This window comes from Euprymna scolopes, chromosome 2, assembly GCF_053919585.1.
Source record: "Euprymna scolopes isolate OS-2025 chromosome 2, ASM5391958v1, whole genome shotgun sequence".
Lineage (NCBI taxonomy): Eukaryota > Metazoa > Mollusca > Cephalopoda > Sepiida > Sepiolidae > Euprymna > Euprymna scolopes.
Genome location: NC_136483.1, coordinates 31,613,961 through 31,630,352, shown reverse-complemented (window position 1 = coordinate 31,630,352; position 16,392 = coordinate 31,613,961). Strand labels below are relative to the sequence as shown.

The window sequence follows — 16,392 nt, the reverse complement described above, 5'->3', positions numbered from 1 at the left end:
CATTAAAAGTAACCAGCCACCTCTTCCCCCACTGTACCACGCGCTCAAGATAAGAGGAGAGAGAATTAGCGAGAACTTTGTCATTTATGGCCTTAGATGTGTTGCCATAGATGGTCGTGTCATCAGCATAGATGTCAATGAATGATTTAAGTATGTGTTTTGGGAGATCATTGATGTAGATCAGGAAGAGAGTTGGGCCCAGGATGGACCCCTGAGGAACTCCAGCATTAATACTGAGGGCCTCTGATTTCTGCCCATCAACCACTACTCTTATGAGCCTATCAGGGAGAAATGATTTAATGATCGAGAAAATGTTTCCAGTTATACCGTGGCTGGAAACCTTGTGAAGTAGGCCCTTATGCCATACTTTTTTAAAGGCTTTTGATAATGTCAAGAGCAATTGCCCTAGAGAGAAAGCCTTTGTCGAGAGATTCACTAATCCTATGAAATATAACTGTTAGCACATCTGCTGTAGATCTAGCAGAACGGAAACCATATTGTATGTCACTAAGAAGGTTATTTCTGCTGAGGTGGTTGACTACTTTATTTAATATGGATTCCAGCAACTTACTCATGACACACAGGAGACTTATTGGTCTGTACTGAGAGGGAGATGACTTATCACCTGAATTCTTAAATACAGGGCATACTGATGAGGTTTTCCAGGGTGTTGGGAAACACTTCTTCTTAAGGCAACGCTTAAACAGTTTTGTAAGTATGGGGACAAGTTCTGGTTGAATCTTTTTCAGCACTATAATTGGAATGCCGTCAGGGCCAGTTGCTTTACTGGAATCTAGGTTCTTGATTAGCTTGGCGATCTCATGCACAGATATTTGTATGTTGCATAGTGTGTTGTCTGTTATAGGAGGAAATACGGGGAGTTGATGGCCTTCGTCGTGTAGGGTAGAATTAGCTGCAAAGTTCTTGGCAAATAGTTTGGCCTTGTCTGATGTTGACGAGATGACCTCAGGTCCATTGATGATGGTTGGGACAGAACGCACGCTTCTGTTCAGGATCCTGTTTGCTATTGGCCAAAACTTGTGGGAACCAAGCCGCTGCTCAGCTACTTTGGATTTAACGGACTGAGCATATAGCTCTCTTGCATTTTTTATTACTCTTTTACAGTGGTTGCTGGCATTCCTGAAAGCAGCTCTAGTCACACTGCATCTATTACGTTGTTAGCTATGGAAAAAGTGATTTCTGTGTGCGATGACAGCAGAACATTCTGGGGAGAACCATTGCTGATTGTTAGGTTTTTGTTCGAAGCAATCATTTCTTTAGACTTTAGTAAGGAAGGTGATCGACCATAGTCGAGGCGATCCAAAGGCTCTTTTCGTGACTTATTACACAAAGATGTAGGGGAGGCCATCATTCATTTCACAGGATTACTCCACTTGCCCTTTATCCTTATCTTATGGTGTTTAGCAAAAACTAAAATAGCATATCTAGCATTGTTAGGTAGCAAATATGATTCTACCAAAGATTGAACCCTGATGTCACAACTCCTAAGTAAACACTCTTACCATTGTAGCAAATGGGCCAGTTTTGTTACAAACAACATTTATTTTGTTACATCGTTTTATATATATTATATACTCGAATATCCGTGACCCGTTTGGTCATAGCAACAACTACTACTTATTTTACTTTGATTCAAAAATTCATAAATTGTGACATGTTAAGGCATTCTTCTTGCATAACTGAAATAATTTTTTTCTGTATTATGCTCATGCGAATTATATAGAAATTCATTATCTTGCTATTTAATTCGCATAAGTGTTAACAATGTATACGAACATATGTAAATTAGATGGCAAATCAAGTCAATTCAAAAGCAATACTGAAATGTCTTCAAATACTATTTCCTACTTGGATTACAATGTGAGTGAATACAATAGACCCGGCTATTTTGTAGTCTGCATCGATATCCATTACTTATGCCTCCTCCCACATCTGTTAAGTTACGCACTCATTGTACTAGGGATAGGTATAAACCAAACTTGTTAGCTATGGATTAAATAACTGTTTAATCAATCGTTCAAGAAATCCTAGTTAAACACAAAAGGTTGATATGTTATAAAACAGACGAAACTAAAATGATTTTATGACTAATAATTAATGTGTGAAAGCGGGGAAAAGAAAAACGAAAACATGGGGAAAAAAACTACAGAAAATAAAAATGAAATGAAGACTAAAATAAGGGGGAAAAGAAAGACAGAAAGGCTAAAATAAGGTAAAGAGAAAGACAGGAAGACTAAAAGAAGGGAAAAGGGAAGACAGGAAGGCTAAAAGAAGGGAAAATGAAATGAAGGCTAAAAGAAGGGAAAATGAAATGAAGGCTAAAAGAAGGGAAAATGAAATGAAGGCTAAAAGAAGGGAAAATGAAATGAAGGTTAAAAGAAGGGAAAATTAAATGAAGGCTAAAAGAAGGGAAAATTAAATGAAGGCTAAAAGAAGGGAAAAAACAGGAAGGCTAAAAAAAGGGAAAGCTAAAAGAGGGAAAGAATGCAGAAAAAAGGAAAGACAGAAAGAAAGAAAGGATGGTTTTACAAATGAAAAATAAGAACAATTATTTGTTATGACGCTCCTTATTCATGGCATATTTTGACAAAGCAATTTATTTGTAACCTCGGCAACTCTTTAATGATGACCCCAGGGATTAGGGGTAGGCAGAGGAAAGCATTCGATAGGTGACTAGCATCAACCAGTATGCACGTATGACTCAACAGTCCATTTAGTAGCAGATCAGTTATGTAACATTTGCTGGTATGATAAGTGGATTGAAACATAGCCATTGGACTGGTACCTTGACTAACTGTAAAAGCAATTTAGAGTCGGCTCTAAGGCGATTGGATCGACAGAGATGGAGTTCGGTGTGGGGCTGGCACCCTGGTGCATATGCACCTAAAAGGAAACTCCCTAAATCTCAATTTTCTTCTGAAAAGCAATACATTGCAGAGAACACATGACGTTGGACTTGTGCAATTTTCAACAGGATGTTAAAAGTTAATATAGACAAAACTATTTCTCGCAGACCTTTGTGTTAATTTGCATTTATTATTTTAAAACCCAGCAACAAACTTTCATTTATATATTTATGATCCAAGGATCTATAAAAGAATATGGCTCAATTGTTTCGTTTCATAGCGTATCAACCCTTTTTTGGTTATTTAATGCTGAATCGAATAATTGTGGTAAAAGTTTTATACTTCAAGTTCTTTACATCTTCAAATATTTATTTGCTTATTTTATAGAAGAAAATTGTTAGTTTGTTTTTTTACTTTTCTGAACATAACTGAGTTTTTAAAAGGAAAAAAAAACGACATCAATGTTTGGTGCATTTTAGGTCAGGAAGCTAGTATTTTCAGACAGCCTAATCTGATAGCAGCAGGTAATAATATGGAGTATTTGTGTCTGGAATGCAATGAAACACACGTTTTTAGAATCATTTTACAAAGAATTCAATGGCAATATTAATTTGCTATTTGAATTTTACAATATTATCGGGTCTGCTTTCATGCCAGACAAATATAAACAGCAAAGACATTTTCAATTTATTTTGTTGAAAATTATAAAAATTAAAAAAAAAATGACTATTGTGTTCAGATCTTGAAACAGAAGTATGTAGTCATTCCCAGTCAACACCGAGTGTCTGCTAGCTTATAATAAAATAGATATTTCTTTCAGATAACATTGCATATGCATAATCACATTTGTTTTACATGCTGCTATGCTTTAAGAAATTAATTTCCAAACTAATCTATCTCTTACCATGTCATTATTTATACAATTCTTATCAATCCCTTTTATATTTTCCTTGACTTTCCGCTGTTAACCGAACTTGCTACTTCAACTCTTCTACATCTATTTACCCAATAATTCTTATCCATTCTTTCAAGATGGCCATATCATCATCTCTTATTATGCATACATCTTCCTATACTATCCCCGATTTAATTGTCCTCTGAGGTTATCAGATCTAAACTAGTCTTTAAAGCTGCCACAAACCACAATAACCAAAATGATTATAGAAAACGTTAAAGAGTCCTATACTCAATCTATTAAATCTAGAATGGTGGATTAAAGACTTGACTGTCATGAGCTTTGAAGAATTCTTGAAGAGATGAGTTTTGAAGAAGTCTTGAAGAGATGCAGGATCCCTATTCTAACCATCTTTAATGGATTAGAGATGATCGATCTCCTTAACATCTAGTGAAGTCAAACGTTTCACAACAAACTTTGCAACAAATCACATTGTTTGAGATCAGGGCCACTTACCCACAGAATTGCTATGTCTGAAAAGTCTAGACAACATTTGATTAACTGTCAAGGACGTTGTTAAACTTATCAAAAAGTTTAGTGTCAACAAAGCAACTAGTGCTAACAACACCACAGTCATAGCACTTAAGAAAATGCAACCTGAAATCCTTACAAAGCTGTTAATCATCATTTTCCTTCACTTTGGAAGACTCCATGGGTTTATGCTGTCTTTAAAAATGTTGTATGATGTCATCTGTGTATTATGAGTGAGTTGCTCAACTTATAAATCAAGTTTTCAGTCACTTCAGTTTAAACAAATTACTTAGTGACAGAATATGGATTTCATCCTGCAGGATCAAAAGCTGACATGCTGACAAATCTCACAAAGAATCAGTGAATCTATCAACAAGGGATTTGTTTGTAAGCTGATAGTCCTTGATATGGCACAAATGTTTGTTTCAAAAGCTTGGTAGTTGTGAAATATATGGAAATGTCCTCTCAATCATTAAATCCTTTCTTTCAATCGGTTTTAAAAAGGTAGTTGTTGATGGGCAGAATCTGAAGCTCAATGTCGGCACAAGAATTCGTTCTGGGAATAACAATCTTCATAATTGATCTTTATAACCGTCTTCAGAGATCATTCATTGACATTTGTAAAGGCAACAACTATTTATGGCAGCACTTTGATGAGCATTGATCAGAATCTATCTGACTCTCTGTCTTTACTTAGAGTATGTGGTGCAATAGAGATAAAAAATGACTTGTTACTGTTAACACCTAAAACTAAACCTCTCTTGTTTCTTTACCAACTCTCTGATCCTCATTTTTCCCCCAGTTGAAATGAATAGCTATCTTTAAGGAAGTCTTCTTTGATAAACTCTGAGAATTGTCTTTTACTCGACCTGAACTGTAAGATTTACATAAAATGTGTTGCTAAGATCACTGGAAAAATGGATGGATCATTTTACCAACTCGGAAAGTACTTCACTCTCAATACAATCCTCTACCTCTTTAAGAGCCAGATATAAAATAGAGTACTGTTGTCATATCTAAGGAGGTGCTGCCTGGGATGCAAACCAACTTCACAATCAAGTAGGATATAATATCTTCTCCTTCCCCCAGTCTCTTCCACGTGCAAGAGATGTTCCTAGACTCTCCCTACTGTATTGTCACGTTCAAAATGTGCATGACTGAGCGCCGTTCACTGGTCTCTCCATGTAAAACATTTAGAATGTGATTTTTCTGACAAAAGGAGAAGAAAAAGTTGTAACCCTTATCCCCGAGTGGCTTCCGGGCCTTGATAAGAGGTGACCTCCATGTAAAAAAAAAAAAAAAAAAGTTGTATGCTAGGTCGGCAGTATTTTTGCTTGAGCAATTGCCTGAGATGTCGGAAATTTTCTGTTTCTATGTCTATCCTTGTAACCATGTCACGAATAAGGGTGCTGGAGGAAAACATTTTAACTGGGCTGACGTTATCCACTTGATAGTCCTTGAATTAACCATTAAGGAGGTCATTCTATTAGCAGGTGCAAAGTACTGGAGCTGTATATTGGCATTTAGTGAATGGATTCTGGATCATATAGTAGTTCTTTGTGGGGCTTCTCGATGCTATATTAATGAGTAATTGTCACGGCTTTACCTTATGGGCTACAAACAAAAATATTTCTTTGTTTCTTTCTCTGCCCTGCTCTAACCAAATCTGTCAACCTATTTCACAAATTCCAAAACTCCATCATGAAAAGTCTTCAGAAAAAATATATGATTAAACCCATCTTATCCTGCCTTCACAGAGTTCAAAATAGACTTTCTAGCCTAAGGGAGGATGCCCTTTTCTCTTTTACATGGAGGTCACCACTTATCAAGGCCCAGAAGCCACTCGGGAATAATGGTTATTTTGTTTACAGTAATCAATGGGATAGTGTTGCAGTATTCATTAGTATTGGAGATTTGATAAAATGTCATTACTTAAGGGGGCGGTTCATCAGGAATTTGTTTATGTTGGACTTGAAGACATCCATGTTGAAGTCAGGAGGGAAACATGTAAGCGGTAGAGAGTTCCACAGGCGTATAGTTCTAAGAAAGAAGCTTTGTTCATGGAATGTACGTTTTGATTTAGGCACAGATAAAGAGTGGGAAAAATTATTGACAGTGGTTTCAGCTAGACGGGTGTTCATCGTGAAAGATTGGCGAGAGGGTACCAGAGATTGGAGCTCAGACGAGCACCTGCCATGGAAGTAACGATAAAATAAATATAGGCGCGCAACGTCTCTTCTGTGGGAGAATTCCATGCAACCTCTTTCCCATAGAAGAGACGTTGCGAGCCTGTCTCTGCTTTATCGTTATTTTCATGGCAAGTGCTCGTCTGAGCCCCAAGTTATGGTTCCCCCCCCCCCGCCAAACTTTCACGAAAAACACTCGTCTATCTGAAACCACTGTCAATAATTTCCCCCACTCTTTATCTGTGTCTAAACCTAAACGTAGATTCCATAAACAAAGCTTTCTTAGAACATCACTCTGCTCCGTTTGCTTTCTGACTGACTACAATGTGGTCATCTTCAAGTCCAATGTAAGCAAGCTCTTGATAAGCTATCCCCTTAAGTAATCTTATTTACCAAATTTCTACTACCAATGATTATTGTTAACCCTTATCCTTGAGTAGCCTCTGGGCCTTGATAAGTGGTGACTCTTTGTAAAAAAAAAAAAAAAAAAAATTTACACCAAGAACTTTCCTAGTAACAACAACGAACTTTCCTCTTTATTTATATCAAAAACCAACTAGAACTTCTATGAACAAAGTTTCTTAAAATATTTATAAAACCAAATACCACAAAGCTGCTATCCAACTGATTAAAATATGATCTTCTTCAAATCTAATGTAAACAAATACTTGTTAAAAAAGTCCTCTCAAATAGTCAATTCCTCTTTCACTCAGTTTCCAATCTGTGTAGAACTGATAACCTCTTTAACCCTTATCCGCAGGTGACATCCTCCAAACTTTCATCAGTGGTGACTCATTGGATATATAATGTGAAACGTAAAGATAAGCTATGGTTTGATGACCTCAGACAAAGGTTTATAATTAAAGTTGAAATTGTTTTTGTTGTCTCATTTCTTCTTTTATAAGCATACAAGCATAATCATACCAAAGAAAAGGAACCCAGACGCTCACATTAGATGATATCTATCGCACTTACTAATTAAATATTCCAATTTCTTTGTTCTATTATTTTTTTTTAACTATAACATACTTTCTTTTTTTTCGTCTTTTGTAGGCTTTGAATGAGATGGATATGGCAAATTGGCTGTCCGTGCTGATGGAAGAGACAGCAACTGAAGAGATCCCAGAGGGTCTGGATAAATATTTCGATGAACAGCCTTACTCAGACATTTCAATAAGCAGGCAATCGAGTATCAGATACTCACAGCCTCATGAAAGTGTACGTAAATATTCAATAATTGTTTCTTATTCTGGACCAAATTTAGATTCCACACTACCAGTTCTGTCGGCCTCTAAAAGGAACAGATTTAGTGTAACACTGCATTTGACGTCACTCATACTCCAAAAATGTAAACAAAATTTTCAATTTATTCTTAGAATATTCTTTTAAAGACATTGAAAATTATTTATATATACTTAAAATATATTTCTATCATCAAAATACAAATGAGTATTTTTATACAAAATATTTGTGTAAACGGTATTGAGAAGTATAGAAGTATGGGGACACGGTTTGCATGTGCCTGCTGCAGGGAAGCAAAAGTATGTGAACCTCGAACCCTTCTTATACAAGAATAATAAGAGTATGCAAATGTAGGTACTGTTTAAAGACTGATGTGGTATAATACAAAGTGGATTTTCTGTTCAACAAACGTCTTTTGGTTTTTTGACTTCACCTGATTCACATGTAATTTTGTTGTTCGTTAGAGAAGACAAAAAGAAGAGTTGCTACTGGTTATGTTAAGAGTAAACGTTTTCATTGTGGTGAAAAATTAACACAAAATAATCTAACTCGAGTTTTCTTCCAATAAAATAGTGTTTGTTGCATAGCAGACCCCCGGTAGGAGGGGAAAAAATAAATTTGGCCAGAAAACGTGACCAAGTGTCACATGCAGAATCTTCATGTGGTCAAGGATGGCAAACAAAAAAGTCAGTTCCAAATCTAGGAGAGCCCGATAGATGACGTCAAAGCAAGTGACCACATTCCTGCGAAACAATGCCGATCGATCAGAATCGTCATGTAGGTCACATAAAAAGAGATAGGAAAAGAGTTAAAAATGACAGCAAACGAGTGGTATAGCAACACAGTTTTCTACATGCCACCAATTAATCCCATCACACCGCCATCAGATTTGTCAATCTGTTATTAAAAACTTATATGTACATTAGAAATACATCTTTCGATATTAACACACAAAAAAAGGCAGAGAAACGACTCAGACTAATAATCTTTTCCATTAAGAAAAATGTATTTACATTTTTTTTCCAAACGTATAGTCAAAATTTGTTTTTGTAATTTACCACCAGCAATTTAAAAACTGAATGAACAGAAAACTGTATAAGTATTTCTACATTAAAACAAATAGATGACCTCTTTATAATGAGTATTATTTGGATTCTTCAGACTCTTGTTCCCATCTTCAGTGTTATTTTCTCAATGTTCTAACATATCTTTTTTAGGTGTATCTTGTTGCACTCGGGACCGTTTCTGTGGAACTCTATAATCTGCACAAATTCTGAATGGAACTCTTTGTTTAATTCATGGGGAGTAATAGGCTCTCGTTCTGGGTAGAAGTCCTAAATAATTCATAATTATATTTTGAGTGTCGTCCAAGTTCAACAGAAAGATTCACAAATTCGACAAGAAAAACCTGATTGGAAGTTACATAGGCTGAAACCTTATGAGAATAACACTCATTATTAGAACAGTAATCCAAAGAATTCAAATATGATTTATCAATCCTCATCTCAAAAATTCAGAAACTCTTGATAATGGTTTATGCAACAACTTCTTTGATTGGATAATGAGCCTTGTCGATGACCAATCAGAAGAAGCAGGCTATATTTTCTTCAGTGTCATTTTTGCTGCTATCAGAAACAATTATCTTTCTCTTTCTCCACATTGACGCACTGAGCATTACTAAAGATAAAAGCCAATGGCATCATTAAAGTGACGTATAAATTATATAAACCTCACTTTTTGCTTTTAGTTAATACATACCTCAGCTTTGTGTTTTATTCACTGCTTATTTTTTTATCAGAAAATATTCATCGCATTTTTTTGTGAGGGGTTTGACAGGATTTGAACCCAAGTCAACAAAAGGGTTTCTCTATAATAGTCAAAATATTATCTTTAACTGACTGAGCTAAGAGTCATTTGTTGAGAGAATTTTTTCTTGGATGAACATAAGCGTTTCTGTCCATGTTATGAAATGGTTTGTGAATGGTAATACATAAATATGAAGACATAAAATGGATGAAAACGTTCTATGTAAATTAATAAATATTCTATCAAGCATTTTACAACAGAAAGAAATCACTTTGAAAAGGAGAATATTTGCTAAGCTGAAGTTGATAATTTCTTTGTTTAAATTCCAGTTTATTATTCTCAGGTCTAAATCATAAGGTAGATAACTCTGGCCAATCAATCTTAAACACGTTTCTTTGCAAGAGAAGTAACCGAATACGAAGTTAGTTCCCTTTAAATAGTAAAAAAAAACTACTTAAAAGTATTATAGGTTGCATGTATCCATTAATGACTTCAAATATAAGAAAATATAAGAAATCGTTTTTAAAAGAAAATTCGACACTAAAAGATGAATGGATCAAAATAAATCAAATATTTCGGTCTACTCTGATCTTCCTAAATGAGATATAGACATTTTATTTCTTCTTTATCGAGCTCTAACGACGGATGCCGGTGATAGCTGATCTCTCCCAGTGTCAAATAAAGATGGTAATGCCTACAGAGCACAGTGGTGAGGTGTGTAAGGTCACAGATCCAATATTTCCACATTGAAAAGAATCATAGAATTGAAAATATAAGAAATGCTTTTTAAAATCAAATTCGATATTAAAACATTTTTTCTCCAATAATGACAGAATGTAAATCATTGAAAAGACACTTCTCATTTTTTTTTTTTTTTTGTATTTTTAGAATTATGAAAGCTGTGAACGGAATGTTTACCAAGATTCAGTCTTTGATGAAGAATTAGAAAACGATGCTGACGATCTTACTGAACTCCAAGATCAGAAAGAAACATCCACAGAATCAGAAGAAACGGCAAAAGCTGCTCAAATTATAGAAAAGAACAGAATTAACAGTACTGAACAGACGTCGGTTCCAGAAGAACCTGAAACGGTTAATGATAACAATAACCTGATTCCACAAAACGGTAAATCCGAGCTGTCTGATAGCTGTGGCAGCAACCTACTGTCTGCTGAGGCATCAGGCATTTCTGCTGATCAACTCTCAAGGCACTTACACGACATTCAAGAACATTATAGTACAGACTCTTCCACAAGCGATCAGAATATCAGCACTCGGATTTCCTCATTCACGACCCCAGAGAAGTCTTCGAGTACAGACACCAGTGAGAATGTTGACCCATTATACTCCTGGAATCCGCAATATCGCAGTAGTGAGCTTCTCTCTGAAAAGGACATTGAGGCTTTGATGGAGTCGTGGAATGTTAAAACCAAAATTATCATGCTTGAAGAGCAGCAGCATACAGACATGCATTCCAAGCCAGAGGGAAACCAAAATGGCAACACACGGCACTCAGTTGGGGCCCTGATGAACTCACCAAACCAGAGGCCGTGTGTTACGACCTCAAGGTCTGCTAACTTTTTGAGCAAATACTCTTGGGACATGGAAGAAGATTCTCTGCTTTCTTCATGCTCACAAACTAATAGTTCACATTCACCGCCTAAAAACTTGGCTCCTAATGGGTTTGCAACTGGTAAGTGAAACAATGCATTAACACACTCATATAGAAATATATATATATATATATATATATATAAATATATATATATATATATATATATTTATATATTTATTTACAAAGTTCATAAACAGAATAGAAAATTTGTTTCAAAAACCGATAAAATTCTATTTAAATGGTTAATTAAAGAGTGCTAGACAAAGCTGATACAATTTTTAAAATTACAACTCGCTCCACACATCACAACGTTACATACTTGACGATTGTCCTTTGGGGACATGAAACCCGGTGTAATGTTGTAATGGGTTGACTTGGAATTGTAAAAATGATGTATATGTACAAACATACATATTCAGGTGTATGTATATATGGAAGGATTGATTGATGACCATGTACTATGTATAGAGGTGTATATATATACGTGTGTGTGTATGTGTACAGTAGAACCCCTGGATACAGTATTAGAAAATTATAAAAAAATACAGTACCGTATATAATACACATGTATATAACAAATACCATTATAAATAACATTGTAAGCTGTAAGGGCAAATACCGTAACCAGGGGCCTGAAAAGCATTGTATTCCACATCATAACCTGAAGAAAACGTAACCTAGGGCCACCGTATCCGGTGGTTCTACTGTGTGTGTGTGTATATATATATATATATATATATATATATATATATATATATATATATATATATATATGCATGCATCTACAAACTGTTTCATTGTACCAACTCTTCAGTGCTGCTAGATTAGCACCTGCCCAAGCCAGGATTGAATCTAACAACCATCTAGTAAATAATTAGTTTATTGTAGGATGGGTGCTGTTGGCATAGGATATCAATGCTTTTATATAAACATTGTCAACTACTAGATAGTGCTCCATTTGTTTATTTACAAAGAGCTTTACATTTCGCTGATAGTAATTGACAATATCACTAGCCGCAGTGCTTAGACCGATGTATACATGTGTGTGCATGTACTAAACCATTTCACTTTGGTCCATTTAAAAAAAAAAAACTATGAAGACTTATTTCCCCATTCCTACCAGATAATTGCAAGAATATCATAAAACACTTATGAGATGCTGAAGTATATATAATATATATACATTTCTAGATATGCACTTTAAAAGATATTAAGTACTTTAATAGGATAAGGAACGCATAGTGCGTATGTGCACTACATACATGGCATGCAATTATAAGTAAAGAATTACATTCTGACAATACTCAAAACCATCAACATTAGGATGAGTGAGACTTAATGGTGAGGATAGTTGTCATAAGGTAATTTTCCCTTAAGTGAATAATTTTAATTTTTTTTAACCTAGGTTATGTCTAATTTCGTTGAATATAGCATTCAGTGTCCATTATATCTGTTGATTACCTTTCCCAGAATGCTATTAAACTTTCACAAATCAGAGTGTAAAGTAAATAAAAATTTTCCACAAACTCCACTTGTTGTCTGGTACTTGATTATTTTTTTTTTAGTGTTCAACTCTTAGTTATATTCAGGAGAAATTGTAATAAATTGCTGTTTTTAATGTTATCCTCGGTTTTACTAAAACATGGTTTAAGTACATATTGTTTGGAATTAATTCGAAAACGCATTTAGCTATAAATAATTTGGGTGACTGAAATAAATAAAATACAAATAACGGTCCACCAAAAGTTAAACGGTTTCATTCTGCGTAAGACTGGAAAACTTGCAGAGCCATGACAATGGAACAATCGTATCTGCTACTTAAACTAGAGATATCTTGTATGCTGGTATTTGATTTGTTTATCGCCTTACACTGCAGTAAAGTTAGACACAAGACCAGTTTAGAAGATTATAGCCTAGTTTTCATTTTGGCATTTCAAGTTTTTGATGAAACTTGCTATAGGTTAATTTTTATTGAATCATTGTTTTAGTAAAATCTGTGACTAAAATATAATTTAACTAATGTTTGGGTAATTTCTACAGAAAAACAAAATGATGGTTAATGATATATTCAAAAGATAAATTATTTCATTTTAAGTTGTCAAAAGGAATGGTTATTTTTATAAGAAATTACATAAAGAGAAAAATGTGAAAAAAGATTACATTTTTTTTAAAAGGGAGAAATAAAATAAAACTATCATTAACGTTGGTTAGAATAAGACTTTCCAGATGTTATTTTTATTATATTGTGTGCCACTGTTCAAAATAATTATTGTTCAAATTCTAAATTTCTTTAACTTTATTGATTACAAATGTTATATTAAAAATAAAAAATAAATTAAAAAATGCATTATTTTTTCACTGATTTCAAAAGTGATGCAATTTTCTGCAGAGAACCAAAATGGCATCCATATGAAAAATGTTCCCGGTGTGTAAATAGAAGTAGTCAGAGTACTTATTTGTGTAAAATATTAACTCCTAGTTTTTTTTTTTTTTTCATTAAACAGAAACATAATATCGATCTGGATAAAGTAGGCTTTAAGTAAAATTAATTACAATAAATGTTTTAAAGAACATTTTGCAGCAGTTGATTATAAGTGAGGTTGTACGACGTAAGACTATAATGCACAAATAAACCTATAGAAAAGTTTGCATTACTTTATATATATTAGACTGTATCATTTCTTGCATTGTGTGTGTGTGTGTGTGTGTGTTTTCAGAGATAAAAATAATCCGAATTGTCCTACATTGAAAGAAGGAAAATATATTGGATTGCAATTAGTGCCGCGCTTATACATAATCCAAAGCTATACTTATACGCATTAAGGATCGCCTTGACATAATCTAAACAACTGTTTTCAATTGCACAATATGTAGGGTACTCATGTTTTAAGTTTTGATTTATATTTTTCATGCAGCATCAGTTTGAATGCGGCTAAAACAGAACAAGTTAAACAAGAGTTGTCTCCCTTGCAATTATTCCTCTTTGAATAATATAAACAGTCAAAAATCAACTTTAGATTTGGAAATAATGAATGCACTTTTAGATATTCATGAAAAAGTGTGATTGTTTATTAATTTACACTGTTCAGTCCTTCAATGTTTTCTCAGTGATTATCAGTGTTTTTTTTTTCTTTTTGTCTTTTTCATGTAAATCTATTATTGATTCTACGTTTTTGAACAGAAACTGATGCAGAAAATCTTAGATATTTAAATAAAGAAAAAAAAAAGATAATTTTGAGGCTTTTTTAATTTGCTGGAACAAACCAAAGTTTTATTGAAAAATATCTGGCCATGTAAATTTTTTGCATACATGGTTCTGTAATTTTAGGAAGAATTTTGGGAAGAACTTATCAACCAAATTTTAAAAAATATCTGAAGACTAATGAAATAATGGAGGAAAAAAGTGATAGATACAAGTCACATACGATTCATAGGGAGAATCAAAATGAACAAGACTCATAACAGTGAACAGAATTGAATCTTGGATAGCAACTTCTGAAGTTGAAAAAGCTAGGAAAACGGGAGTAGTACCATTAAAACGAGTGATCTTTAATGTCCCAGAATTTATTTTCCTACATAGTCACTACCATTCACACTGTACTTTTTCCAGGAATTCAATGATGCATCTCTGCTTCTGACACACGTCCATAACAGAGCGTGCTTCCTTAGAATCTCATACAGCAGCAATATCTGCAACAGAGAGATGGGTGCTTCAAGTCATGAATGCATAAGTTCAGTCATCATAACAATGCAATTAGGAACCCCCTCTGATCCATTTAGGTGGAGTAAAAAAAATAATTACCTTTGGAACACCCATCATGGTTTTTATATATATATATATATATATATAGTTAGTAATTTATAAAATATATATGGCGATTAAGCTACACTGAATATTCCTCAGGCTTATGCGCATAAGCCTGAGGAGTCCTAGAGTGGATGAAACGCGGAATATTCAGTGTAGCTTAATCGCCATATATATTTTATAAATTACTAACTAGCTCTACCTTACGTATTGAGCACTTTTGAAGTAAATACTTTAAGTTTACGCATAAATCTATACTTTTGTATATTAATTTTATGTGAGTAAATTAAGTAGTTATATATATATATATATATATATATATATATATATATATATATATATATATATATATACACTAGCAAAGAAAACCGACGTGGCCCAGGATCAAATGATGATCAACGAATGTTTCACACTCCCATATTTTATTGTAATCGAAATCAGTTAAATCACCCACTTTTTAAAATCAATTGATTATTGCCTGCTCTAGTTAGAGATCCATCATGGTGAACCGGGAGGAAGCTTCACATGCCTCCTTGCAGTGACTTAATCCAAAATACATTTTAGTCTACATTGCACTGTTGAGAACCTACTGTTGATTAAAAAAAAATTATTTTTATATATAATGGCTTTAATTAAAGTTTGAAATGTAAAAGTCAGGTATGACGTTTCAATTGTGCTCTAAACAGAACCATTCATTTCAAAGCCCCCCCCTCCCCGTCATATCAAAGAACCTACTGTTGATTTTATATGCCTGGCCTTTCTGCTTATGCAGTGATAGTGGCTTGAATTAAGGTTTAAAATAAAAAAGTCAAGTATCATGGTTCAACAGAAACATTTTGAATACAATCCTGTCATATCAAAGAACCTACTGCTGATTTTATATGCCAGGTCTTTCTGCTTGTGTGAAAATAAAATTTCTCAAATACACTTGTAATGTTAGCTTTTATAAGGCATTAACTTAGGTCAAAATCACCCATTCCTTCTTTCAGATTTTTTCGATTGTCGATACTTATCGAAGATATTTCAATACAAAACCTATCAAAAATCACTGCCAGATACATAAAGTACATTTTTGTGAAATTTCATAAACGTCTGCCCAGTCGTTTCGGAGTCCATAAGGAACGAATTCACACACACAGAGTTCCTTTCATATAATACTAATAATACTAGAAGGTCACCCGGCATTGCCTGGTCGTAAAACACGCATAAATATCATATTTTAATTAATGCAGATTTCTTATTTATCGTAAACAAACATACCGTAACGTTAAATAGTAAAAAAAAAAACAAATAAATGAAGTAAACAAACATACCGTAACGTTAAATAGTAAAAAAAAAATAAATAAATAAACAAACATACCGTAACGTTAAATAGTAAAAAAAAAAAAATAAAGTAAACAAACATACCGTAACGTTAAATAGTAAAAAAAAAAATAAATAAATAA

The 16,392-nt window shown here is 33.8% G+C and overlaps 1 protein-coding gene across 7 annotated transcripts in view; it reads left to right on the top strand.

Moving 5' to 3' along the window:
- LOC145290459 (uncharacterized) overlaps positions 1-16,392 on the top strand; it is a 565,155-nt gene that overhangs the window by 519,018 nt on the left and 29,745 nt on the right. For all 7 annotated transcript variants that reach the window (XR_013869319.1, XM_080136489.1, XM_080136491.1 and 4 more), the window contains 2 exons: positions 7,533-7,697; positions 10,416-11,220. Coding sequence is in view for 6 of the 7 variants with exons in the window: in XM_080136489.1 (XP_079992615.1) it covers positions 7,533-7,697; positions 10,416-11,220 (970 nt within the window). In the remaining variant the exon portion in view is untranslated. The remainder of the gene's footprint in view (positions 1-7,532; positions 7,698-10,415; positions 11,221-16,392) is intronic.